The sequence below is a fragment of the Dipodomys ordii genome, unplaced genomic scaffold (assembly GCF_000151885.1).
Source record: "Dipodomys ordii isolate 6190 unplaced genomic scaffold, Dord_2.0 Scaffold36, whole genome shotgun sequence".
Taxonomy (NCBI): Eukaryota; Metazoa; Chordata; class Mammalia; order Rodentia; family Heteromyidae; genus Dipodomys; species Dipodomys ordii.
Window position 1 is genome coordinate 1,567,692 of NW_012267252.1, and position 27,863 is coordinate 1,595,554.

The window sequence follows — 27,863 nt, forward strand, 5'->3', positions numbered from 1 at the left end:
GCCACTTCCGGTTTTCTGGTGGTTTATTGGAGATAGGAGTCTCACGGTCTTTCCTGCCCGGGCTGACTTTGAACCGAGATCCTCAGATCTCAGCCTCCTGAGTAGCTAGGATTACAGGCGTGAGCCACCAGCGCCCGGCCATTTCTATTATTTCTAACAAACTAAATGTCTGTTAGCCAACTAAACTTCTTTTTTTGTAAGTACATACTAGAAGTTAACCCTTTTCTCCCATATTTTGCTACAAACATTTTTCTCCCTCACCTCCCCCCAGTAGTCGGCCTTGAACTCTGGGTCTGGGTGCTGTCCCTAACCTCTTCAGCTCAAGGCTACCACTCTACCACTTGAGTGGTTTTCTGGTGGTTTATTGGGGAGGTAAGAGTCTCACGGACTTTCCTGCCTATGTTGGTTTTGAACTGCAATCTTCAGATCTCAGCCCCCCTTCCCCCCCCCAGTAGCTAGGATTATAGGAGGGAGCCATCAGCGTCCGGCTGCTACAAACATTTCTTCAGATTATTGTTGGCTCTGTACACCTTTCCCCCCAGTAAAACCAATTTTAATGTAGTCAAATCTATAAAATCCTTTCCTTTAGACATCATGCTAAATTTAGTTTCCTTGCCCCCAGAAAGTTATTCTGTTCAATTTAGATTTTTCTAATTCCTTGATTTCTTTCAAATCCATATGGAATTAATTTTGGTCTTTGGTTCAGGGAGATGAGATGAAATGAATTATTTCCCCCCATAGAGCTTGCCAGTCAGGGCTGAGGCATGTGGGGTAGTATACACAGATGCTCTGTTTTACTAGTTCCTAGTTGCTGGTTGAACTGGTGGTTGTGAAGACTGGGTGGGGCTGAGAATATTTTTGATCGGTCTCTTGCAGAGTCAAAAGAGCCCTGAGCAGGTTGTACAAAGACCTAGATTCAAGTCTCATTCCTGCTACAGCCTGGGTGTGGGACTCCTGGCAAATCAGTTTACAAGTGTTTTCCCTTGTAAAATGGAAAAAATAATCCCTGCCCTGCCTACCTCTGAGGATTGTTTTCAGGATCAAATGAGATGCTGGGAGCAGGCTTTGCCAGGCATTACACAAATGTACTGTGGGATTAAGTCCAGTGGTTTACTGACAGAGCTGGCTCCTTTCCAGCATGTCCCCCTTACCTCTGGAAATATTAATGGTAAAGGTCCCCCTGCAGCCCACTAGGCAAAAAACATCCTAAGGGAACTACTTCCATGGGCTGGCTGTTCCCTACAATTCTGCTTCCTGTCTACCCCAACCAGGGATTGTCTGGAAGGTAGCCCATGGGCTTCCAAGCCTCCAGGTGTCTCACCTCAACCAGTTCTGCAGGTTTGTGCGAAGGCACTTTTCCCAGCAGGCAGCTGTCTCCATTTCCAAGGAAGTCTCTTCACCCACTTTACTGACGGAACTGGAAACCATTCTCCCAGAGAGCAAGTTTCATTTTCATTCTGATAGTACTTACTGGAGAATTTCAAGGGGAATGAAAACTAAGGGAGGGCTTATGGATTTCAGTAGAGTTAAAATGGTAATTTTTCCCCCGCCTTTTTGTAAGAGGATGCCTGGCTGTAAGTAGAGAAAAGCAGTTTTATGCTCCATTGACTTTAAACATTAATGGGCCTGGCAAAGCTATTGTCTCTAACCCAGCATCCCTGGAAGTTGTTTTGTCTTCCTGTCAGGATAATTCCAATAGTGTTCTTCACACTATAGGAAATGGAGCTTTGAGATGATATTCTTTTAAAAAATTCTTCCCTTTGTAATGTTGCTTTTGTGTGCAGATTGCTATGTAAATATGCCTGGCCTGCGATATTATACTGTTCATTATAGCAAGGAATGCATTATGAGAGACCTGCTACATTTGCTGGGGGCGCTTCTCTGGAGAGTGGAAAGTGCTGTGCTGGACCAGTAGGAGGCAGAGAAATGCCCTGGATTAGAAAGCAAAACACAAGGTGCCAGAGAGGCTCAGATGCAATTAAAAGTAATGAGAAGGTATCAAAAAGGGAAACAATGAGAGCTGTGTGCCTGGCACACTGCCTGCCTGGAAAGAGACACCGAGAGCATTGAAAAGCACCTGGGGAGGAACAGTGTTCGGGGTTTCTGCATTCATGTAGACCACAGGGAAATCTCAGTTTGCCTGCCATGTGGATTTACACCATGTGGATTTACATTGTGTGTGTGTGTGTGTGTGTGTGTGTGTCCTGGGGCTTGAACTCAGGGCCTGGGTACTGCCCTGTGCTTTTTTTTTTTACTCAAGGCTAGTTCTCTACACTTGAGCCACACCTCTACTTCTAGCTTTTTGGTGGTTGATTGGAGATAAGTCTCCTGACCTTCTGCCCCAGCTGGCTTTGAACTATGGTCCTCAGATCTCAGCCTCCTGAATAGCAAGGATTACAGATATGAGCCACTGGCATCAGGCCAATAGTGTTATTTTAGGCTACCAGGTTTTAGGAAATTTGTTACAACAGCAATAGGAAGTAATAAACAGGCTAACATAGGAAAATGCATAACCAAATTATTTTACTGTGCCTTAAAGGTTATAAAAGAACTAGATATCAAGTGTGATGGCTCATTCCGGGTGGGATGGTAACTCAGCTCAGTCATTTTAAGTTAGGAAATAGTTCTGGAGAAAGTGATCCAAGTGGGGACTATGAGGACAGTATGGCTGAATGTCTGTGAAAACTTGCCTCCCCCAGAACACAGCTAGAATATGCTTCTCAACTTACTTTGCAGCCAGTAGAGTGTGAGCAGAAACGACACATACAGACCCACAAACCCTCCTTGTATGTCTATCCAACATACTTTCCTGCTGTGCTAACAGATGTCTATATCCATGGCCATCTTAGAAGTCACATGTGGGGGTTGGGAAGGTGGCTCAGTGGTAGAGCGCTTGCCTTGCATGCCTGAGGCCCTGGGTTCAATTCCTCAGCACCACATAAGCAAAAAGAAAAAAGCCGGAAGTGGTGCTATGGCTCAAGTGGTGGAGTGCTTGCCTTGAGCTGAAGAGCTGAGGGACAGCACCCAGGCCCAGAGTTCAGGCCCCACGACCAGACCCCCCCCCAAAAAAAAGAAGTCACATGTGGAAGATAGCAATGGTCTTTATGCCCCACCATAACTAAAGCAGCTGTATACATTCACCCCCCCAGGAATACCAAATGCTCAGATTCCTTATATAAAATGGAGAAGGCCTAGCAACCCAGGAGGCTGAGATCACACACACACACACACACACACACACACACACACACACACACACACACACACACACGACTATTGCCACTGTGGCAAGGATATGGAGAAATAAGAACCCTCATACATTACTGGAATATAAAATGGTGCAACTACTTGTAAAATGGTACAGGTACTTTGGACAGTTTATTTCTTAAAGGTTAAACATAAACTTAGTACTCCTAAGACTCTTTACTCAAGGGAACTGAAACACACGTCCACATAAAGACATGCATGAGAATGTTCAGAGCAGCATTAGTCATAGCTCCCAAACTGGAAACAATCCAAACATCCATCACTTGGTAAATGGATAAACCAAACATACACATACATTTAAATAATACTCAGCAATTTAAAAGAATAAATTATTGATACATGTTGTTAGCATGGGGAATCTAAAAAATACTACATTAAGGAAGAAAGCCAGACACACAAGCCCACACATGACATAATCCCATCCCACTGAGTTGGCAAATGTATAGACAAGAAGTACTCCAATTATGATTTGAGGTCAGGGGTTAGAAGAGTAACAACAAATGGGCATGAGGAAACGGGTAATTTAAAATGATTTGAAACTATAAATTAGTGATGGTTACACAATCTATGGCTTTAACAAAAGTCATAGAATTGTGCAGTAATAATGAACTTTTTTTTTTGTCAGTCGTGGGGCTTGAACTCTGGGCCTGAGCACTGTCCCTCAGCTCTTCAGCTCAAGGCTAGCACTCTACCACTTGAGCTACAGCACCACTTCCAAATGATGAACAGATTTTATGGTATGTATACTATGAATGAACAGACCTGGTGAGTTGGGTTTTCTCTCCAATTTTGTTAGCGTATATTGGGGGAAGGGGTGTACACACAAGAGCAGGCACCAGTACTGGGGCTTAAACTCAGGGCCTGGGAGCTGTCCCTGAGCTTTTACTGCTTACGGCTAGCACTTTACCACTTGAGCCACAGCTCTACTTCTAGCTTATTATTACTATTATTATTAGCACATTAATTTGCTAACGAAATGGGTGTGGCCAGTTAAACTACTTTGAAACTGTTGCATGTTAAAATGTTTGTCATACAGATTACGGAACACAGTAAAGAAAAAAGAAAGTATTTGTATGGGGATTTGCTCATTGAATTGAGCTTTTTCATTCTTGCAGCTAATTCCCGTCCAAAGTAATGATGGAATTTTTACTCTACATTCTCACAGACCTGAGTAAGGTGATGTTGTTGATGACATTCCACCACCAACTTCCCATCTTTTCCTTTTTGTTGTTGTTCTTTCCTTCCCGTCCCACTCCTGATCCTGTCAGTGAGACCTATGAGTTTTCCTGCCATCAGCTGTAGTTTTTCCAAATTTCTCTCCCAGGACGCAAGAAAATTGTGTTGTTTTCAGAGTGCTCTCATGTGGCCAAGTTGGGTGTGGGAAGGTGGGTATGAGCAGAAAGCAAAGGTCAGGTGCAGACAGCATGCAGTACCTATTTTTAGCTTTTTGCTAATTAATTGGAGATAAGAGTCTTAGGGATTTTCCTACCCAGACTAGCTGAGAATTTTTTTTTTTTTTTTGGTCAGTCATGGGGCTTAAACTCTGGGCCTGAACACTGTCCCTCAGCTCTTCAGCTCAAGGTGAGCACTCTACTACTTGAGGCACAGTGCCACTTCCGGTTTTCAGGTAGTTAATTCTCCAATTAGTCTCACAGACTTTCCTGCCTGGCCTAGCTTTGAACTGCGATCCTCAGATCTCAGCCTCCTGAGTAGCTAAGATTATAGGCATGAGCCACTGGCACCCAGTCCTCTGTGAATTCGTCTCAAGGTTCCCTAAGCTACTCAGTCACAATAGTTTGCAAGTGTGTGTGACACACTCAGATTTACCCCTAATTCCTAGGTGTAGTCCACTAGGGCCCTGGCCTAATGTGAGTACATGTGTCATTTGTTTGAATTTCTTTTTCTTTTTGTCAGTCATGGGGCTTGAACTCAGGGCCTAGGCACTGTGCTCAAGGCTAGCACTCTACAACTTGAGCCACAGCACTACTTCCAATTTTCTGGTGGTTAATTGGAGACAAGCGGCTCCTGGGCTGGCTTTGAACCACAATCCTCAGATCTCAGCCTTCTGAGTAAGATTACAGGCATGAGCCACCAGTGTCCAGCTTGAATTTCACTCTTGGTAGTTCCTAAACTCCCACTTTTGACCTCTTAGCCTCATGAGGCTACCAAGAGTGAATTTCAGTCTCCCTCACATACACATCTGGCTCTTCCTAATCTTCACCATTACCACCACCATCTTCCCAACTCAAGTTCCTCTTTTGTGGGTTCCTCCTCTTTTGCCTGTAACAGCATTGCCCAAAAGTGGAGGAGCTTGTCCCCCAATCCTTCTACCCCCAACAAACAATCTAAAGAAAACAGGATGGGGCTGGGAAGGTAGCTCAGTGGTAGAGTGCTTGCCTTGCATGCATGAGGCCCTGGGTTCCATTCCTCAGCACCACATAAGCAAAAAGAAAAAAGCCGGAAGTGGTGCTATGGCTCAAGTGGTGGAGTGCTTGCCTTGAGCTGAAGAGCTGAGGGACAGCGCCCAGGCCCAGAGTTCAGGTCCCATGACCGACAAAACAAAACAAAACAGGAAGTCTGGCATGCAAGAAAACCTTGAAGACAGGTCCATCCTCAAGCCCACCTTCTAACCAGTTTGCTAACCTTAGGCTCAGATGTCTAGGAAGCTTGGAGTTTGCACTATTTTCTCTTTCAAGCCTACTTGTCCTTCAGGTCTTAGCTAAGAAGCCCTCCTCCCATTGTCCCTTCATCCAAATCACTGATAACATCCTGCTAAACCTTCATAGCACTTTTGCTTATTTATCTGTCTCTTGCTTATAAACTGAAGGGAAGAAGCCTATCTGCCATGTTTACTAATGTAACTCCCATGCCTCACAACGTTTTCTTGGATGAAAGTCCTTTGCTTGGGATAAAAGCACAAGTATGTATTATAACAGAAAATAAACACTGGGAGCTGGTGGTTCATGCCTTTAATCCTAGCTACACAGGAGGCTGCCATCTGAGGATCACAGTTTGAAGCCAGCCTGGGCAGCAAAGTCCATGAGACTCTTATCTCTAATGAACTACTCAGAAAAGGCCAGAAGTGGCACTGTGGCTCAAGTGGTAGAGCACTAGCCTTCAGCCAAAGCAGCTTAGGGACAGTGCCCAGGCCCTGAGTTCAAGCCCCAGGACCTACACAAGAGAGAGAGATAGAGAGCTGGGCACTGGTAGCTCATGCCTGTTATCTAGCTACTCAGGAGGCTGAGATCTGAGGATCCAGGTTTCAAAGTCAGCCTGAGCAGGAGACTCTTATCTCCAATAAACCACTAAAAAAACAGAAGTGGTGCTGTGACTCAAGTGGTAGAGTGCTCACCTTAAGCTGAAGAGTGCCGGGACAGTGCCCAAGCTGAGCTCAAGCCCCATATCCAACAGAGAGAGAGAAAGAGAGAGAGAGAGAGAGAGAGACAGAGCCAGAGAGACAGGCAGAGACAGAGAATATAAAGAATGTGGAAAAGTTACAGGCCAAACTCTACTAGCCCCTTCTCCAAGGTAGAAATAGAACAAATACCCAGCCCTGCCCAGACATGTCCTCATCAAGACGTGAAGGAGTTGCCATGATACAACTGCACCCTCTTCTCACCCAGCACAAAAAGACCTGTTCTGTAACAGGTTTTCTACATAGATGCAGGGCTGTGGGAGAAAAATACCTGCAATGCAATGAACAGGAAGCAGACACTGGTGTCCCAACTTCTCATGGCATTTAGAAATTCACAGCCAAGCCTCTTGGTAGCTCTGTATTCTCCCCAGGGCTAAGTTCAGCTAAGGTTGCAGAAGCATGGAACTTCTGAGGCCTGGGCACTGCCTTAAGCCACCTGCAGAACTCAGCCCTCTGTATCCTCTGTCCTTTGGGGTCTCAGATGCCAAATGGTACCCATAACATAACCACCATCAGAATGCAACTGACATCTTTCTAGTGGCTCATGCCTACAATCCTAGCTACCCAGGTAGCTAAGATCTGAAGATCTTAGTTCAAAGCCAGCTCAGGTAGGAAAGTCCTTGAGATTCTTATCTGCCATTTAATGAGCAAAAAGGCAAAATTGGAGTTCTGGCTCAAGTGGTATAGTGCTACCTTTGAGCAAAAAAGCTAAGGTACAATGCCCAGAGCCTAAGTTCAAACCCCAGAACTAGCATGAAAGAGAGAGGGAGAGGGAGAGAGACAGAGACAGAGAGACAGAAAGAGAGAGAGGAGACAGAGACAAAGAGACAGAGACAGAGAGACAGAGAGAAAGGAGACAGAGAGGGAGGGAGAGAGAAAGACAGAGAGAGAGAAAGAATGAGAATGGTATCACAGGGATCCAAAGAGATAATTATGTACGGATGCCTTCCATAAACTATAGGACCTTGGGCTGCAGTTAACCACTGAACAGACTTGGATCTCAGAGTGTGAATCAGGTGTGACTGACCATATACAAGCAGATTCCAGGGCCCCAAGAAAGGGACACATGTGACCCATGTGACATTCTCTAAATGGGTGGGGAAGGATTTTCTTCAGAATAATATATGCTAGCCTTACTACTTCACTGTGAGTGCTGACTTTGAGAAGTATACTGTGCCTACTTATAGGGAGTTGAATTTGCTGGAATTTAGATTAAGAAGGAATTTTTAGATAAGAATTGTTGCACAACGTCGCCACTGTAAAATCTGTTCAGGGTGATTTGGTGCCTGGTCATTTTTATGAACATATTTCCTGAGGGTTGTTCTCAAGTTAACTTCTGTGTATGTAACTCAGGATCGTTGGCCTCAAGTCCAAGGGAGCCTTGAGGACCGCACAGGTGATTTCTGGCACCATTCATAAATCCAGCTGCTTGCCAGCAATGCCTCAGAATCTCTCTGAAATTGTGGCTTTAAATGATCGGCTCTGTAATTAGTACCTATGGGTCTTCATAGTGACATGCCTAGAATATGAAAACCAGACTGCCCTCTGCAATGTTCTACCCTCCAAATCCACATAGGAGGGATGAGATTAGTTATCTGTTATAGGTCCAGAGGGAACAGGCTGTCTCCCTGGTAAGGGCAGAAAAGTTGGCTTAGAAATGCAATTCAGGCATGTTTCCATGTGAGAGCCTCATTGGATCTCAGAAAAGTTTCTTAGTAACAGGCAGGAAAGTGGCTTCAGAGCCTGGGAGGCACTGGGGAGGAGGGATCCGTCCCATTCTACAACACTAATCACCAGGCAGAGGGAGGGGGGCTAGAATGGGCACCAATCTGCAGGCATAGCCTCATGGAGACAAAGTTGTGCCAATGACATTACTAATGTACTACTCATGGAATTGTTTGCCTTGTTTATTTTTGTTGTTGTTTTTAAATTTTAGTGCTGGCTGGGGCCTTGAACTCAGGGCCTGAGCACTGTTCCTGAGCTTTCTGCCTCAAGGCTAGTGCTCTTTGCTCTGCTTTACGCTCATTAAAACCACCACTTTGGGGCTGGGAAGGTGGCTCAGCGGTAGAGTGCTTGCCTTGCATGCACAAGGCCCTAGGTGCGATTCCTCAGCACCACATAAGCGGAAAAGCCGAAAGTGGCGCTGTGGCTCAAGTTGGTAGAGCCCTAGCCTTGAGCTGAAGAGCTCAGGCAGAGCCCAGGCCCAGAGTTCAGGCCTCATGACTGACAGGGGGAAAAAAAAATAACCACTTTTAGTTGAGAACTGGCGGCTCACACCTACAATCTTAGCTACTTCAGCGGGTGAGATCTGGAGACTGAAGCTTGAAGCCAGCATGGGAAGGAAAGTCCCATGAGACTCTTACTCACAGGGGCCAGAGGGCTGGGAGACATTTAAGCGGTAGAATGCTAGCCTTGAGCAGAAACCCGAGGGACACGCACGTGCGCGCGCGCACACACACACACACACTTTTCACTTGAGATACAAGGCAGAATATGTTCTGACCATCTTCAGTAATTATACATTTTTTTTTTCTTGCCAGTTTTGGGGCTTGAACTCAAGAACATGGTTTTCTTGCTTGTTCAGCTGATATTCTACAACTTGAGTCATGTGTTCAGTAGCTTTTTGTTCATTATTTTGGAGATGGAATCTGACTTTTCTACTTCTGCCAGCTCCAAATCATGTTGTGAATCTCAGCCTCCTGAGTAGCTAGGATTATAGGCATGTCTCATATAGTAGGTAGTTCTATTTCTAAGAATTGTAACAATAAATTAAAATTTTGGCTATTTCTCTCATGAATTTGTTTACTTCTCTGAACCTAATCAATACTGTTGTCAGACTTACAGAGCTATCTCCAGACCCCAGTTTTGGAATAAGTGTATGGCAACAAGACACAGTAGCCTCCACCCATATTGGTGGATAACACTTCAAAATCCTATTATGGGTATTTCTATAACCAGTCAATGAAACTTGGGATGGGAAAAAAACCTCTGCCACGGCAAACCTGGCCTTGGATGACTCGGCTGTGCACAACAGATTGGTAAGTGTTTCTAATGGCAGTAGCCAGATTAAGCATAATTTCAGGAAATGGCAAACCAGCTTACATTGTCTCAAATCAGGGTTATTTTCTAGAGTACAGTCATCTATCTATTCATAATAATATATATAAAAAATAGAACAAAGAGCATTCATCATGCCATTTTCTAAATATTGCACTGCACACAATCTAGCATTGAGTGATGGCTTTAAATTCCTGTGGAAGCAAAGAGCTATACACTTATGAACTCAACGATATTTTATAAATAAACTGAGCTCATCCAGTGGGTAAATATTTTAAATTGGGCCACTGAAAATGATACTTCTAAAGTGTTTGCCTAGAGAGGGTAAAATCTTTGTTGGAATTAAGTGCAAATATACAATATAAACATATTTAAAAATTATCTTTGTATTAAAAAAGGGGGAGGGGGCGAGCACAGGAAACAACAACAAATCCCAGGAGTAAAATATATTAGGATCAAGTAAGAATTTGTCAAAGTGTTCTAGCCCCTGCTTTTACTTTTCCAAATGTGAAGTTTTATTGCTTTTTACTATTATACAGATTTTTTTGTGTGTGTGGTTATGGGGCTTGAACTCAGAGCCCAGGCAATGTCTCTGAGCTCTTTTGCTCAAAGCTAGTGTTCTACCTACCACTTTGAGCCACAACTCCACTCCGTTTTTGAGTGGTTAATTGGAGTTAAGTCTCATGGGAACTTTTCTGCTCATGTTGACTTCAAACCATAATCCTCAGATCTCATCCCCCTGAGTAGCTAGGATTATAGATGTAAGTCATCGGCACCCAGCTTTTTACTATATATATATATATATATATGCAAATATATACACATATGTGTGTGTGTGTGTGTGTGTGCCAGTCCTGGGGCTTGAACTCAGGCCTGGGCACTGTTCTTTTCCTCACTAGCACTCACTCTGCCACTTGAGCCACAGCGCCACTTCTGGCTTTTTCTGTTTATGTGGTACTGAGCAATCAAACCCAGGTCTTCATGTATGTTAGGCAAGCATTCTACCACTAAGCCACATTTCCAGCCCTTTCTACAGAAACTTTAAGACTTTTTTTTTTTTGGGTCTGGTCGTGGGGCCTGAACTCTGGGCCTGGGCGCTGTCCCTCAGCTCTTCAGCTCAAGGCTAGCGCTCTACCACCTGAGCCACAGCGCCACTTTCGGCTTTTTTCTTTTTGCTTATGTGGTACTGAGGAATCGAACCCAGGGCCTCGAGCATGCAAGGCAAGCGCTCTACCACTGAGCCATCTTCCCAGCCCCCAGAAACTTTAAGACTTTTAAATAATAGATGCTACATTATTTCTCTTTCAATCCCTTTAGGTAGATGATATGACAGCAGATGAAAGGCATTTTTCTTTTCAATCCTAGGGCTTCAACTCAGGGCCTAGATGCTATACCTATTTTATTTTATTTTTTGCTCAAGGATAGTGCTCTACCACTTGAAAAACTCTGGCTCTATTTCTGGCTTTTTGGTGGTTAATTGGAGGTAAGAGTTTCACAGACTTTCCAGCCTGGACTGGCTTTAAACTGTGATCCTCAGATCTCAGCCTCCTAAGTAGCCAGGATCACAGGCATGAGCCATCAGCACCAGGCTCATTTTTCTTTTTCTTTTTTTGTTTTTTATTTTTTTTTTTGGGGGGGGGTCTGGTCATGGGGCCTGAACTCTGTCCCTCAGCTCTTCAGCTCAAGGTGAGCGCTCTACCACTTGAGCCACAGCGCCACTTCCAGCTTTTTGCTTATGTGGTGCTGAGGAATCGAACCCAGGGCCTCAGGCATGCAAGGCAAGTGCTCTACCACTGAGCCAACTTCCCAGCCCCTCATTTTTCTTTTTAATATAGGCATTCAAGTGCTACAGCTTTTCCTCTAAGTGCTACTTTAACTGCTTCTCACATATTTTGAATATGTTGTACTTTCATTTACAATAATTCCAAATTACTTCCTAGTATGTTTTTAACTTCTTTGAGTCACTGTTTATTAAGAAGTATGTTACTTATTTTCCAAATATTTGGAGTTTTCTCAGAAGTCTTTGTTGTTGATGTCCAATTATTTCCATTGTATTCAGAGAATATATTTGAGGTGACTTACTATCTTAGTCATATATATATTTTTTATTTATTTATTTTTTGGTCAGTCCTGGGGCTTGAACTCAGGGCGTAGGCACTGGGGTCCTTGAGCTTCTTATGCTCAAGGCTAGACTTGAGCCAGAGCACCACTTTCAGCTTTTTATGTTTATGTGGTACTGAGGAATCGAACCCTAGGGCTAAATGCATGCTAGGCAAACACTCTACCACTAAGCCACATTCTCAGCCAGCTTTATTACTTTTACAATTAAATATAAAATATTTTAATTGTATATATTACCTTTTAAAATAAAAATGCCAAAATTAAAAAAATAGAGAAGGAACTCTGAGGACTGAAGACAGAGGCTACTGAAGCATCATAAGCATTTTTTCACCAATCTCAATTAATACAAAAAACAGCCTTGCTGGGGCTGATCATGGTATAAGAAATACTACATAGGGGCTGGGAAGGTGGCTCAGTGGTAGAGCGCTTGCCTTGCATGCATGAGGCCCTGGGTTCGATTCCTCAGCACCACATAAGCAAAAAGCTGGAAGTGGCGCTGTGGCTCAAGTGGTAGAGCACTAGCCTTGAGCTGAAGAGCTGAGGGACAGCGCCCAGGCCCAGAGTTCAGGCCCCCACAACTGGACCCAAAAGAAAAAAAAAACAAAAAAAAGCCAGAAGTGGTGCTGTGGCTCAAGTGGTAGAGCGCTAGTCTTGAGCTGAAGAGCTGAGGGACAGCGCCCAGGCCCAGAGTTCAGGCCCCCACAACTGGACCGCCCCCCCCCAAAATAAACACTACATATCTAGAAAGAAGGCTACTGCCAACAATGAACCTCCAGGACAGTCACCACCAAGCCCTACCATAATCACTAGTAGGGAAACAGGATGGGCTTAATTCTATCTCTGTTAAGGATTGACTTAACCTGACTCAGCCATGTCCAACAGTGCCATGCCAGGGACATGATTAGACTGCCTTCGTCGATCCCCAACACTTAGCCACCTTGACTAGCAGAAGGATGCCTTTTTGATACTCAGGTAAGGATTAGATCTATCTTCAAATTTAGTGGAGGATGGATCAAGAAAAGAGAAGGGGGGGGAGAGGGCAAGGGCAGGGAATAAAAAAAAGAAAAAAAAACATAATGAAACTAAATAGAAATTTAAAACTTTTCTATTTGTCCTGAAATAGCTCTTAAATGGATGAATGCTTCTAAGGGTCCCGGTCCCCATCAACCACTCTGTCAATACAAAGGTAGCAATGACTTTCCTGATACATGCTACAAGCACCTGAAGTTCTAGGGCAGAAAATTAATTCTTGCCTTTGCATCAAGCCAGGTTCTGATGGTTCACACCTATAATTTTAGGTACTCAGAAGACACAGATCTGAGAATAATGGTTCAAAACCAGACTGGGCAAATAAGTCTGAGACTCTTTACCTCCAGGAGAGAAAGTCCATGAGATTCTTATCTCTAATTAATCACCAAATCAGAAAAGCTGAAGTGGCACTGTAGTTCAAAGGTAGAGCACTAGCCTTGAGCAAAAAAGCTCAGGTAGTGACCAGGCCCCGAATTCAAGCCCCACAATCAACAACAACCAAAAACAATTATCTCACAGTCTTTGCTTCCCAGTCTGTCTTGGAACCAAGGTTCTCAGAGATCAGCCTCCTGGGTAGCTAGGATTACAGATGTGAGCCACTGGAACCAGGTTCTTTTTTCTTTTTTGCCAGTCTTGGGGTTGCTCAGGTCCTGGGCACTGTCCTTGAACCTCTCTGTGCTCAAGGCCAGCGTTCTACCACTTGAGCCATAACACCACTCTGGCCTTTTCTGTTTATGTGGTACTGAGGAATCGAACCCAGGGCTTCATGCATGTTAGGCAAGCACTCTACCCTGAGCCACCTTCCCAGCCCCAGCATCAGGTTCTTAATAAATCTTTTGGCCACTACCTTTTTCTTGCTCTCCTGTTGCAGGTTTCTATAAACAAGGCATGTAAAACAGTGCCACCTATTGGCAAAATGTGGTCCCTTTCAGATTGCTCAATTCATGTCACTGGAAAGAAGTGTCTTAATTTTTGGGGACACTAGATCTAGTTAAGCATTGGGTCCCCTTGGGGAATGACTGGAATAGTGTCACAGAAGTCAAAGACTGGAATAGTATCAAAGTGATCTGGGATAGGAGGTGCATAGGCAGGGCCTCAGGGAACATTATTAGAGCCAAAGGCATTAAACTAAAATGGAAACTACCACAGAACATGGTAGTCTCATCTCACAAGGGGTGAATATACACAAGAGAAACTTACCAACCAAGAGCCAGGGCAAAGCAGCATATTCCTCATATTGTGGTTTAGGGATAGCCCTGGGGTCCTTTGCTTCTGGTTTGATGCAGGGAAATCACACCCAAGAAGGGGCTCTGGGTTGATGGGAAAAGTAACCTCAGGAGATAGGACATCTGTACCAAACCAACAAAGCTGGACCTGTGAGGACCACACTGCACAACCGGTTGCAGAGAAAGAATGTGCAATGGGGGAGAAAGGCAAATTGCGCTGTGTTGGGCACATGGTGGATCTCTACAAACACTGATGAATCAATGAACAAAGACAACAGGGAGCTCTTGGGCCCAGAGAGAGCCCATGCTATAGCTCTAACAACCATCACTGCCTCTTCTTTATGTGCCAGGTGTCTGGTGTCCAAACACAGCTCTAGAAGTAGTCATGGGACCTTCACTGCCCTTCTTGAGCCCCTCCTGTCACTTTCTGAGTGGAACTGCAAAGTGAAGCAGCCCTCCTGGCAACCCCAAGGTGACCCCTGGGCAAGACATCACTACATTCTGGACTGAATGATGAGGGTTGGAGAGGATGAGGTCAAGTTTGCTATGGTGACTGAAGGGACGAGTACAAAATGTGTCTGCAAGGCAAATACATGGTGATGCACGTTTATTCTACATCTGGTCATAGCAGACACACATTCAGGCCCCAGCACTATGAGCAGTTGGGAGGAAAAGCAGATCATCACACCCCCACCCACTCATGGCCACTCTGAACAGAAAACAAAGGGCCAAATCAGAGGCAGGTACAGTCCCAGCTCCAGGTGCCAGGGTGTCTCTAAAGGGTAGTTTCCCTTTAGACCTTCCAAACTCCAAGGTGTCTCTGAAAGCCACACCCTAGTCATTCAGAGTCCAGATCCTGCCAGTCTTGTATACCTGGAGCTGCTATCAAGCAGCTTAGGGGCTATAAAAGGGTAGGCCTTGGCCTGGACTACAGAGCTATCTAGAGCTTCAGTGCCGATGGTCCTTCTTGCGAAGTTTGTGTCCCACCTGGGACCCTCTCTGGGCAGCTTTCACTAGACCTTTGAACTGTCCCTGCAGCTTCACTTTCTTCCTGTAAAGACAAGCAACAGAAGGGTCACATCTCACTGACATCAGGCGCCCTTCTCTCTTTACAATGTCAAACAAGCTAAGTATATAGTATGTATGTATAAACTCAGCACCCAGGAGGCTAAGACAGCATAGTCAGTTCTAGAACCGTCTAGGCTACATGGTAACACCCTATCTCAAAAAAGCAAAATAAAAAATCAAACAATGGCCACCACCAGCAGGGACAGGAAGAAGGCCACTAGGGTGGGTGGAACATGAATGACTGTGGGCAGAACACATGTGGCCTCAGCCTCCACATGGTGTGTATCCCGCCCTGGCCATTCCACTTGGGCACAGCCCCTCTGGAAACAGCTTTCCCTTTGGCTCTTCCTCTAATGTACATATGAAGGTCAAAGTTGCACTCTGTCCAACTACCTTTCCATTTAACGGCAACTTTTCTTCAGCAGAAGGCTTCTGTTGGTTATTTAGAACCCCATTTCCCTAGGAACATTCATTTTCAAAGTATTCCTACACACACAGCATTTCATATAGCCCTTACTTCTACAAAGAACCATACTTAATGACCACTGAAGGGAGGGGAACAGAAAAGCAAATTACACAAACTATTAAAACATGAGGAATGTGTAGACTATGCACACACACACCAATGAACTTCTGCAGACATAGCTCATGATTGAAAAAAAATACTTGTAGGTACCAACCACATGTAGGTGGCATGTTGAAAAATCAAAATAAGCCGGGTGCTGGTGGCTCACGCCTGTAATCCTAGCTACTCAGGAAGCTCAGACCTGAGAATCATGGTTCAAAGCCAGCCTGGGCAGGAAAGACTGTGAGACTCTTATCTCTAATAAACCACCAGAAAACCAGAAGTGGTGCTGTGGCTCAAGTAGTAGAGCACTGCCCTTGAGCTGAAGAGCTGAAGGACAGCTCCCAGGCCCACAGTTCAAGCCCCACTGACCAAAAAAAATTAATAAATAAAAGCTGGCATGACTGGGGGATGACACTCCAAAAAGAAAAATACTTTTGACTTATGTAACTATAATCCCTCTGTACATCACCTTTATAACAATAAAAAAAATAAAAAATAAAGCACCAAGTGCTGGTGGCTCATGCCTATAATCCTAGCTACTCAGGAGGATGAAATCTGAGGATCACAGTTCAAAACCAGCCTAAACAAGAAAGTCCATTTATCTTCATTTAACCTACCAGCAAACTGGAAGTGGTACTATAGTTTAAAGTGGTAGAGTGCTAGCTTTGAACCAAAGAGCTCAGGGACAGTGCCCATGCCCTGAGTTCAAGCCCCAGGGGTGGGGGAGGGGAGGGAGAGAGGGGGGAGAGCTGGCCTGGAGACTGAGACAGAAGAATTTCAAATTTAAGGTCAGCCTGGACTAGATTTTAAGACCCTGTTTCAAAAAGAAACTAATAAAATAATAAAACACAAAATGAAAGTTAACAACTGAAAGAGGCCTGCACAATCAAGTTGAGAGCTAAGTCTGAGAAGAGGAACCCAGATCTCCCTACCCGCCCCCACACACCACCATACCTGCGGTTGAGCTTGGTTCTGTTGAGTGGGATGTAGGCATAGGGATCAAGCCGACCCTTCTTCTTCACATCACCCTTTGCTTTCTGCTCACCAGAGAAAAGACTTTGTTGGTGTTCCCAACCAGAAAGTTTCTCCACCCCTGACTTGACAGGCCCTATTGTCCTCCCTCCCCTTCATTCTCTGCCTCAGATGGTCCCAAAGAGCACCTGTGACCCTTGGAAGGCCATTCATCAAGGCCCTCAACTTCAGATGCCAACAAGACCTGGGTATGCTTTCTTCCTAGGCCTATTTGGATGCACAGAGATGGCTCTCCACAATGATGGGCACAGCGCCTCTCTGCCTTCCCCAGGAGTCATACAATAGTCATAGAATGTGCCATACCCACAGCTCTTACCTTGGCCTTGTATTCGGCCCCAGGTGTGGTGGTCTTGGCCATGGGGCGGTGGATGCCAGTGCCTCCAGCTGTTGGGAGAACACAGAAATTGAGAGGCAGGCAAAGCCAGGGCAGCCTCACACTGCAAGGCAAAGGGCATCTTTACTCAAAAGGCTGCTGGGGGCTGGGAAGGTGGCTCAGCGGTAGAGTGCTTGCCTCGCATTCATGAGGCCTTGGGTTCAATTTCTCAGCACCACATAAACAGAAAAAGCTGTAAGTGGAGCTATGGCTGAAGTGGTAGAGCGCTAGACTTGAGCTGAAGGGCTGAGGAACAGCGCCCGGGCCCAGAGTTCAGACCCCATGACTGACAAAAAAATAAAAAGTTAATTAAAAATAGAGAACCCACCCTGATACTCTTAGAAAGGGCAACAACCTGAGAGCCCAGAGAGGAGACTAGAAGGGACCCTATGACCAGATCCCACACTAATCCTCCTGTTAACCATGTACACAGGCCAGATGGCCTCTCCAAACCTACTGTGACTTAGGCTATAGTTCATTTTTTTCCTTACAGTCCTGGGGCTTAAACTGAGGGCCTGGCACTGTCCCTGAGCTTTGCTCAAAGCTAGCACTCACCACTTGAGCCACAGAGCCACTTCTGGCCTTTTCTGTGTATGTGGTACTGAGGAATTGAACCAAGGGCTTCAAGCATGCTAGGCAAGCACTCTACCACTAAACAAGACTCCTAGTCCCAGCTATTGCTCTTGAGGATCAAGGGAATGAACAGCTCCCAGGAAAAGGGGTAGACTGCCTTATGAAAGAGTGGGTAGATGGGAGGAGCCAGGCTCAGGGACACCATTAAAGGCTGGGGGAAGGGGGATCCCATGCCTAGACCTAATATTCAGAATCTCTCAGCCCCATATCCCCAACTCAGTCTGTGTTGATGTCAACTGGGCAGCCAGGTTATGTAAGCTCAGAGCTATGCTGCCCCTCCTGGCAACTCCACGGACTGTTGCAGATGACAGGAAATCTCATATCTCAAGCGAAGCCTCACCTTGATACTGGGGGGGCATTTCCAACTCCTCGTCCTCAGCTTCATTCTGCCACTTAAGCTTCTTCTATAGAAAGCAGTAATAAACAGGGAAGTCATAAGCAAGGGGTCATGACCATTGCTCACTAATGATGTTGGACAAGCATTAATATGCATTGATTATGAAAGGTCCTGTGCCGAGCCCTTAATCCCCCCCACTTTCAAAGGAGGAAATGCAAACCCAGAGGGGGTGGATAACCATCCCACATCACAGTTAGGCAGTGAAGTAGTTCTAGCCCACATCCTAAGCACAGAGTTCAACTCCCCACACTGAGTTCCAATTTGCTACAAATGTAACCTCGGCATCCTGATATCAAACTAGTCCCAGCCTTCCTACCTGGAGGCAGTTCATGAGGACAACCTGCTAAACACTAAAGGACACACAGGTGCTTCAGAGGCACCCACGCCTCCAGGTTTCCAGCTGTGCTAAAGCTCTGTGCACACACCCACACTCTCCCTAACTATCCACTACCCACTTCCTTGAGGACCCACTGGGCATTCAGAGAGCAGGGCAGGTGCTACATCATGTGGGAGGCAGCGTGGGGGCCGAGAAGCTGAGTCTCAGACTGAAGTCAGAATTACTCACTTTTCTGACGACCACCTCTTCCATCAGACTGGCCATCTCATCTTCCTCTCCTGAGTCAGAAAGAAGGTAGGCTTATGAGCACTTGAGGAGTCCCAACCCCACCCTTTCCTTCTGCCTCTTCCTGTTTAATCAGGAGGAAGGGGCACAAACTGTAAGCCAGAAAACTACCTTCCTCAGATTTGTGTCATCCCTCATGGGAGATGAGACCATAATAGAATACAACTACTGCCTTTTAACCCAAGCCATGGGAACAATGGGCCCCTCACAAGTGGGACTATTTCTGAGACTGTGGCCATTTCTGGGGGGGTGGTATGGTTGAGAAAGGATCTTGCTATATAGCTCAGATTGCCTCAACCTCAAAATCGTCTAGCTTCAGCCTCCCAAGTGCTGGGTATACTCCACCCCATATTGGGAATCAAACCCAGAAGCCTCACACATGCCACATAAGCACTCTACAACTGAACTACATCATTAGTCCTGAATACGACTTTTTATTTTTTATATTTTGCCAGTCTTGGGGCTTGATCTCTGAGCCTGGGTACTGTCCCTGAGCTTCTTTTTGCTCAAGGCTAGCACTCTACCATTTGAGCCACAGAGCCACTTCTGGCTCTTTCTGTGGTACTATGGAACTGAATCCAGGGCTTTCAGGATGCTAGCCAAGCATTCTACCACTAAGCCATATTCCCAGACCCTGAAATATGGCTTTTGAAAAGGCCAGTTGGAACAAAAAGTTACAAGACCCTATCTCGCTCAGAAAGTTGGGTTATGGTAATACATTCCTGTAATCCATCATGGAAGCCACATGAAGGAGGACTATAATCTGAGACTGGCCTTGGGCACAAACATAAGACCCAGCTAGGTGCTGGTGGCTCATGCCAATAATCCAAGGAGGCTAAGACCAAAAGGATCTCAGTTCAAAGCCAGCTAGGGCAGAAAAGTCCACAAGATTAAATTTGCAAGATAACTAGCATAAAGACTGGCTTGGAAATGTGGCTCAGAAACAGTAGAATAACTGCTGACCAAGTGCAAGACCCTGGGAGTTCAAACTTCAGTACAGTTGGAGTGTGAGGTGGCGGAAGACCAGATGGAGGGAGAGATTCAGGCAAAATCAAAGCAACAATAAAACACACTAAAGGCACTGGTGGCTCAAACCTGTAATCCTAGCTACTCAGGAGGCTGAGATCTGAGGATCATGGTTCAAAGCCAGCCCAGGCAGGAAAGTCCATGAGACTCTTATTTCCAATTAACCACCAGAAAACCAGAAGTGGAGCTGTTGCTCAAGTGGTAAAGCACTAGCCTTGTTCTGAAGAGCTGAGAGACAGCACCCAGGCCAAGAGTTCAAGCCCCACCAGCGACCAAAACTAACAAAATCTCACTAAAGATAGCATATGAGGATTGGGATGGAGCTCAGTGATAGAGTGCTTTTCTAGCAGGTATGAGATCTGGGTTCCATCCCTAGCACTATAACACACACACACACACACACACACATACACACACACACACAAAACCAGAAAAGAGAATGTGAATTAGGACACACACACACACACACACACACACACACAAAACCAGAAAAGAGAATGTGAATTAGGACACACACACACACACACACACACACACACACGAAACCAGAAAAGAGAATGTGAATTAGGACACACACACACACACACACACACACACACACACACACACACACAAACACACGAAACCAGAAAAGAGAATGTGAATTAGGGCTGAATATGGGCAGTACTAGAATGGATTCAATAGGAATGAGGCCAGTGGCTAAGAACCCTGGAAAGGCCACAAAGGACTTCAGCTGGATCCTAAAGAATGACAAGTTTGAGCCAAGTGTTAATGTCTCATAGCTACAATCTTAGCTACTCAGGAGCTGAAATTTGAGGATTGTGGTTCAAAACCCACCTGGGCAGACAAATCCAAGAGACTCTTACCTCCAATTAATCAACAAAAAGCCAAAAGTGAAGCTGTGGCTCAAATGGTAGAGAACCAGTCTTGAGTTAAAAAGCTAAACGTAAGCACAGGGTCCTGAGTTCAAGCCTCAGTACTTCCAGATGCCCTGCCTGAGAGACTCAGATGATAAGGACACTGGCAAGCTGGAAGAGCCTCAAGTCTGGCTCTCCCTACCTATATGTAAGCTTCTGGGGCTCAGTTGGTTTGGCGAAAAAAATGAAAAGGATAGAAAAAGGAGAAAACACAAGGTGAGACACTAAAGGATTTTGTTTGAATTATAAGTGTACTCTAAATTAAGACAAAGTAGTAGACATGGATAAAGTGTATAAAATAAAAATATTTTTAAAATGTGATTTATAAAGTTGGAGAAACTTAGAAAGTTTCTTAGAAAGTAACCTTAGAGTTATGCTTTTCAGTCTCAATTTGCCATTTACAATGGCCAATGCAAATGAACTCATAAGTGATTAATCAGCTGCCTTCCAAAATGGGCATAGCCCTACCTTTAGTGCCTTCCTCTTCCTCCACCTTGTCACCTTCTTCTTCCTCCTCTCGTATGATCAGCCGGCCATCAGCGCTCACCTTGAAGCCATGATCCTTCTTCTTGCCCCGGTCTGGCCCAGGCTGTGTGGCTGGTGAGGCAGTTTGGCATAAGGTGTGTGTGAGACACCCATCTCTACTCCTAACTGGGGACCAACCTCTCAGCTACTGCTACTGGCCTCCCACAGAAGCTACCCCTGCCTAGCACGTGCCTAACACCAAGACAAATCTGTGTTCTGAGCTCATGCCCCAGCCACTTCTTGCTCACCGAGGACGCGCTGGGCCACCTTGGGATCCAGAAAGTTGAGAGGCTCGTCCCCACCCCCCTCCTTCAACCAGGCCCGGCTCCTCTGTCGTGCCAGCTTCCGTTGCTCCTTGTCCCAGCTTCTTTCCTCTTTCTCATTGTCCTCCTCATCCTCAGAGTCAGCCAAAATCTCCTCAATGCTAAGTACAGAAAAGCCTGAGTCAGAGCACTCTTGGGAGAGATACCAATCAACAAGCAATGCCTGGGTGAACTCCAGGCTGGGAGACACTAAGTCCTCAGGAATCACCTGTCGCCTTTGCCCTGGGCAAGCTGTTCCTCCTCTTCCTCTTCTTCTTCCTCCTCCATGGCAGCCTGGTTCAAAGCTCGGTGCTTCTTGGCCCGGGTCTCAGCTTTCCGGATGTTGACCAAGACCTTGTGATACTCCTCAGGTAGCAGCCCCTTCACCAGCTCAAATCTGAGAGGGTAAAGAAGGAATGGGCTGACAAGAGGTCCTGGCCAGAGAGCACCCATCACAGGCAGGTAGGGACCCTTTCCTGAAATCCCTGGAGGAACCAAAAATCATCAGTTCTGCACCTGTTCCACCCGACCCCCTATTTAAGCATACAGACCCAAACTTGCGGATGAATTTGGTGAACAGGTTCCGAAGTTTCATACGGAAGTGCCGACGCATATCATCTGACAGTTTCCCAATGGCTTCCATCTAGCAGGCAGAGCACGAGAGTGTTAGGAGGGTGGTGTGTACTCTGTCCTGCCTATCTTTCCTTGCTATCCAGACCAGAGGCCGGGAATTCAAGCAGCCTTGCTCCTGCCCTACTCCTTGGTCCAATCATGCTTGCAGAACCTATACCCTTCTTCGTGACACAATCCTGCCTGTAGTTCCAAGATAACAGCTTTAGTCTTGAATAGTGCTTGCTTGGCATTCTACCTATGTTCTCTCACTGGATCCTTGACAGATGCTGTCAACCCACTTTATAAGAAACTGAAGCACAGGATAGTAACATGGTTGCTGAATGGGCCACAGGAGCTGAAGATTCCATTAGGTCTTTTGAATCCTATAGAACACTACCCTTCTCCTGATCCCACACGTCCTTCTGTCCTGCTATACTGTTCATCCAGCCTGGTTCGGGTGACATATGTGGGCAGCAGATATTATCTACACAAACTTCAATAAGGCTGGGGAATTAGGGTCCCCACCCATCCTTTAAAGGGCTTTGATAATGTCTAATAATCTCATGGCAGATCCCTGCCCTAGCCACTCTTTCTATTCAATGTTCCCAGTTAAGCTACAGGTTTTGGAGGGCAGAGGCAAGACAAGTTGGTTCCTACCTGACCCTTCCTGCCTTAAAGCCAAGGCCAGACCCAAAGAGGACATAAAAGAGAAATCTGGAGGCCTCATGACTCAACCTACCTGGAAACTGAGACAACTGAGACACTGCACAGAGGGTAAGCATACAGTCCAGCTTGCTGCAAGTCTGGGTTAGGATCCAGGGATAGAAGGGGCCAGTGATCTAATCCTGAAGGGTTCTTCAGACCCTCTGCATCCATACTAAGAGTATGCAGGGGAGTCTTTCCAAAACAAGCAGGTGGAAAATCCAAGGTGAGGAAATAAAAAAATAGTAGAAGAGGGTCCTGGAGGGAGAGCCGAGTTGTCCTGAGACTCATTATGACCTTGGAAATCTCAAAATTTCTAGCTTCTTATTTATCTAAATAATGAGTGAGTCTATGTACTGGTCCTTTTGCTCTGTAGATTTCCAGCTTCCATGGAGAAAAAATAAAGGGTGGTATAAGGCAGCCTGGGAACCATCCCTTCCTTGTCTGCCAGGTTAGCATACTCCCTCTTCCAGGGCTCTTTAATGTCCTGCTGCTCACAAAGAGTTACTAAAAAAAAATTCAAAAGTTGCTGACACCTTAAAGACCAATGTCATCACTGAAGGGAATGAGACCCTTACCACCAGCTGCACATGCTTGGCCAGGTGCACCACGTCCATGACCACCACAGCCACCTTGATGAAGCCCAGTGCAGATTTGACCACGTCTCGGGTGCGGGAGGCCAGCAGCAGGCACACATTTTCTAGTAGCTGCTCCACTGTGCTAGACCCCATTAGTCCTGCAACATACAGGCCACTGTGAGATACCAGGACCCATCCAGAACCAAGATCACCACACAAAAAGCAGCAACTGCCACCTGCCCCTGCCAGATCAAATGTTATAGATAGAAGCAAACATTTGGAGCTTTCCCATGTGCCTGACACAATTCTAATTGCCATCCAAGGAGTGCCACTCATGGAGCGACCTTATGTTCATTTAACCACTCCAAGTCTCTCCTAAACTTCAGATAGGAAACAGAGGTTCCAGGAAGTTAGTAATAAGGCTCAAGGGTTTGTTGTTGTTGTTGTTGGTTGTGGGGCTTGAACTCAGAGCCTGAGTGCTGCCCGAGTCTCTGTGCTCTAGTCTAGCGCTCTACCACTTGAGCCACAGTGCCACTTCTGGGTTTTGAGTTGTTAATTGGAGATAAGAGTCTCACAGGGACTTTTCTACCCAGGGCTGGCTTCGAACAGCGATCCACAGATCTCAGGCTCCTGAGTAACTAGGATTACAGGCATAAACCATCAGCGCCCAGCTTAAGAGGTTCAAGGTTTTGTGTGGTTGGTGAAAGGCAAGACTAGGACTACAATCCAGACATTTTTCTACCTTTTTCTGCCTGCTCTGATAGGATGGTAGGGCTGCAGGCTGGGGGCAGGAAAGATAGGTTCTGGCTCTACTTCCTAACTCCCGGTACCTTATCCTCATTCTGGTTCCTTAAGAACTTCCCAGACAGGCACATACTCACCTTTAAACTCAAACAGGAGGTGGGTCAAAGCCAAGATGCTACAGCTCACCATGGTCACTGCACCCACAAGGCCAGGATAGATAAGGATGAGGTAGCGCTGCAGAGCCTCTAGGGGAAGAGACAAGGACAAGTCACATAAGGCTCTCAGGGCAGGGAGTGGGGAGATGGCGGGGAGGGGGGTGGAAATGAACAGACACGCAGGCCAGAGAAGAAAACCTTGGTCAGGGCCAGTTCAGAGCAAAACAGATTTCTCCAACTTGCCCTTTGCCCAGAAGCTCGGAGGGGTGTTTCCTCATAGCCTGTATATAATGTGCAGCCCACAACCTCACCTTCTTGGTTGGGGCCAAACCTCAGGAAAGCATGGCCCATCTCCACCAGCAGGGCAAAAGCATTCTTCCGAGCACCCACCGACACCTCCTTGGTGCACAGAATCACCTGGCCAGACAGCATTATTAGTATACATCTACCTCCCATTGCCCTGGGCTGGACTGCCCAAAGCATGAAGCACCCATATGCCCAGCAGCAAATCAAGCCCACCCTTACCTTTCCCCACTGCCCCCCCAAATCATGATAGGTCCTTGGAAACCATACTCCAGGAATGCCCAAAACACCCTCCTACCCTCCCCTCACCTCTGGGACGAGGGCGGCAATGAACTCCTCGTGCTCAGCTGACAGCTTCTTCACAATATGTATGAGGCACTTCAAACGGGGCTGCAGGCAAGGAGAAAATACCCAGGACCCCTCAGTGCCACCATCACCCTCCTCAAGCTCCCCAAGGACTCCTTTCCTGGGGTCACCCATTCTCAGTTAGCAGAGCTGTGCCCTAGCATCCTTACCCTTTTAGCAGGTGAGGACGTGCTCCGCAAAGAGTCCAGAAGGGTCTTCTTCAGGTCATCTAGGTGGTTCTGCACAAACTGAGCCCCAGGGCCCTGAGGGCTGGCACACACCTCCTCCAGCACTCGGTAAGCCTTCTTCTGTACCCCATGGGCCTTGCTCTACAAAAGGCACATGGCAGCTAAGAACTAATAAGGAGATTGGACTGTAGCCCCTTACACTGACATTCTATAAGCATTCTAAAAGCATTCAGAAGAAGTTAGCCCTGACCTTCTGGTATGGTATTCATGAGTCTGTGATGGCTACCTCTAAATAATGTGCACTCCAGCATAAGCTGGTGGCACCTGAGAATGCCAAGGAATGTGTGCCTGCTGCTTCCCGATTGAAACATTCCTCTCTGCTTGAACATTCCATTCAATTTTGAAGGAGCCCCCTCGGATGCCGGACTTTGGCAATCTGGTAAGAGTTTGTTTTGTTTTGTTTTTGGTGCTAATTTTCCTGCCTGTGTTTGCCTCAAACTGTGATCCTCAGATCTCAGCCTTCTGAGTAGCTAGGATTAAAGGTGTGAGCCACTGGCACCCAGCAAAGAGTGCTATTAAACTGTGGCAATGGGGACAGCTTTCAGGAAAGCAGGCTAAACTGAATTCTGTATGCCTGTGAGCCACATGACAGCACTTCAGTCGAAAGACTCAACATGAGCAGAGGCAAATACAGCATTTGTTTTATCTGAAAACTTGGGGCTGAGTTTAGTTCAGCAGCAGAGTACAGGCCTACTTTGCACCAGACCCTGGGTTTCATTCCTATCACTAGATGGAGGGCAAGGTTGGAGTGGAGGAATCTATCCTAGACCCTTATAGCAGCCTAAGTAGGCTGTAGTGAAGGTGAGGACAGAGAGAACAGGCTGGGAAGATAAGGTCAGAGAGACTGAGACAGGCCCAGAGTAGGAGCAGGCAAAGAAGCAAGGCTTCTGTTCTACAAGACACTTCAGCAAGTCAGAGCACAGTTGTGCATTTTATCAATTTGGACCTATGACAGGGCAGGGAAGATGGGTACAAGGGGAAACCACTACAGGACAAAGCAGATGGGGCTTAATCTGGGTGAAGAGGAAATGATAAAGATAAGACAGGCCTCTAAATTCTCTTGGGGCCCCATCTTCCCTCAAGTGAAGTTGTGTGGAACTCACCTCTAAATAGGGCCGGATGGTGGAGTATAGCTGGCTGATGGCAGCTTCATCAGCATGAGGAGCCAAGGCTACAACCAGGTCCAGGACAGACAATCTGCTCAGAACAGGAGAACAGGGAGGGGCTGAGGGAAGCTGGAGAAGGGCAAGGCTATCATGTTCTTATGTTTACCAGCTACAGGAACATGGGAGAAAGTCAGGATGAGGGTAGGGGCCTGGAAGGAGTTTGTGAACAACCATAGCTAGCACCTAATCAAGACTTGTAATATACAGGGTACTCCTCCTGGTGAATTCCAAATATATCCCCTTCAAACCTCACATAAGCTTGTTGTAGGCTCTATTATACCATCTTACAGATGAAGACTCAGGGCATAGATTGGGTAACTTGTGGAGCTGAGATTTGAATCAGGCAGCATGTCCTTTGTCCTTGCTCAGACCTATCAGGCTAAAACACCTATAAGAAGGAGCTACTGGGGGCTGGGAAGGTAGCTCAGTGGTAGAGTGCTTGCCTTGCATGCCTGAGGCCCTGGGTTCGATTCCTCAGCACCACATAAGCAAAAAGAAAAAAGCTGGAAGTTGCACTGTGGCTCAAGTGGTAGAGCGCTAGCCTTGAGCTGAAGAGCTGAGGGGCAGCACCCAGGCCCAGAGTTCAGGCTCCACGACCGGATCAAAAAAAAAAAAAATTAAAAAAGGGGCTACTGGCCTTTTGGTAGAGCTGGGACGTTCTCAATCTCAAAGAATTACAGAGGGTCTGCTGGATGCCTCCCCAGCTCCGAGTACCCAGTTCAAACAGGGAAGCCCTAAGAACATTACCTGGTAAAATCAGAGCTGGCAGGGTCAAGCACCTTCTCACTGGCTTTTTCCAGGAAACCATTCACCAACTGGCAGTCCCCAGAAGAGAAAAAAAGAGTAACCAGAGTAACAGTTGCCAGAGCTGCTTATACAGCTTAGGAGCCTCCAGTCCAGCCTGAGCCACAACTGCTGTGTGTGGCCCTCTGTTCTCCAAATGTCAGAGGTCTTAATAGTATGGCAGATGGGTTCTCAGCCTTTCCAACGTGCCCAACCTATCAGAGCCCACCTAAGAATAAATCCCTCTCACAGCAGCTCACCTGAGACTCTGTGATGGTAAGGTAAGTTTTGATGGTTTCCAGTACAGCCCGACGAGGGGCTGGAGTGTCCTCCTCTGCAACAGGCTGCCCATACAGGTTGAAGAGGATTGGCAGAAAGTTCTTGGCAAAGCGGCTCACTTCAGCACGGTCAGCATCTGGCAGGAGGATGGAAGTCTGCATCAAAGGGATGGAGCTGACCCTGTCTCAGTGGTCACTGGGGTTCCCTTTAGAGGATCCAAAGGCAATATTGGGAACCCACACATTTGGAGCTCTTATGTTCTAGAAGTTGAGGCCAAGGCACACAGAATAAGGTGATCAGCTACAGTGGTCAGGGTGAGTCTGGGCTCCTATACCAACCTTCATATTGACTACACAGATCTCCAGTGACT

The 27,863-nt window shown here is 46.3% G+C and overlaps 1 protein-coding gene across 2 annotated transcripts in view; it reads right to left on the reverse strand.

Annotated features, from left to right (window-relative positions):
- Nucleotides 1–14,705: 14,705 nt before the first annotated feature.
- Rrp12 (ribosomal RNA processing 12 homolog (S. cerevisiae)) overlaps nucleotides 14,706–27,863 on the reverse strand; it is a 35,911-nt gene continuing 22,753 nt past the window's right edge. Inside the window, exons 18-34 of one of the 2 annotated variants that reach the window (XM_013017865.1) lie at nucleotides 27,475–27,629; nucleotides 27,179–27,246; nucleotides 26,369–26,462; nucleotides 25,188–25,346; nucleotides 24,982–25,062; nucleotides 24,681–24,786; nucleotides 24,352–24,459; nucleotides 23,471–23,628; nucleotides 22,130–22,221; nucleotides 21,808–21,975; nucleotides 21,525–21,700; nucleotides 21,220–21,348; nucleotides 18,752–18,801; nucleotides 18,130–18,193; nucleotides 17,100–17,167; nucleotides 16,706–16,788; nucleotides 14,706–15,166 (exon numbers count right to left, since the gene is read on the reverse strand). In XM_013017865.1, coding sequence (XP_012873319.1) covers nucleotides 15,064–15,166; nucleotides 16,706–16,788; nucleotides 17,100–17,167; nucleotides 18,130–18,193; nucleotides 18,752–18,801; nucleotides 21,220–21,348; nucleotides 21,525–21,700; nucleotides 21,808–21,975; nucleotides 22,130–22,221; nucleotides 23,471–23,628; nucleotides 24,352–24,459; nucleotides 24,681–24,786; nucleotides 24,982–25,062; nucleotides 25,188–25,346; nucleotides 26,369–26,462; nucleotides 27,179–27,246; nucleotides 27,475–27,629 — 1,862 coding nt within the window. In that variant the 3' untranslated portion in view covers nucleotides 14,706–15,063. Of the gene's footprint in view, nucleotides 15,167–16,705; nucleotides 16,789–17,099; nucleotides 17,168–18,129; nucleotides 18,194–18,747; nucleotides 18,802–21,219; nucleotides 21,349–21,524; nucleotides 21,701–21,807; nucleotides 21,976–22,129; nucleotides 22,222–23,470; nucleotides 23,629–24,351; nucleotides 24,460–24,680; nucleotides 24,787–24,981; nucleotides 25,063–25,187; nucleotides 25,347–26,368; nucleotides 26,463–27,178; nucleotides 27,247–27,474; nucleotides 27,630–27,863 lie in introns of those variants that run through there. The other variant, XM_013017867.1, reaches the window with a different exon arrangement.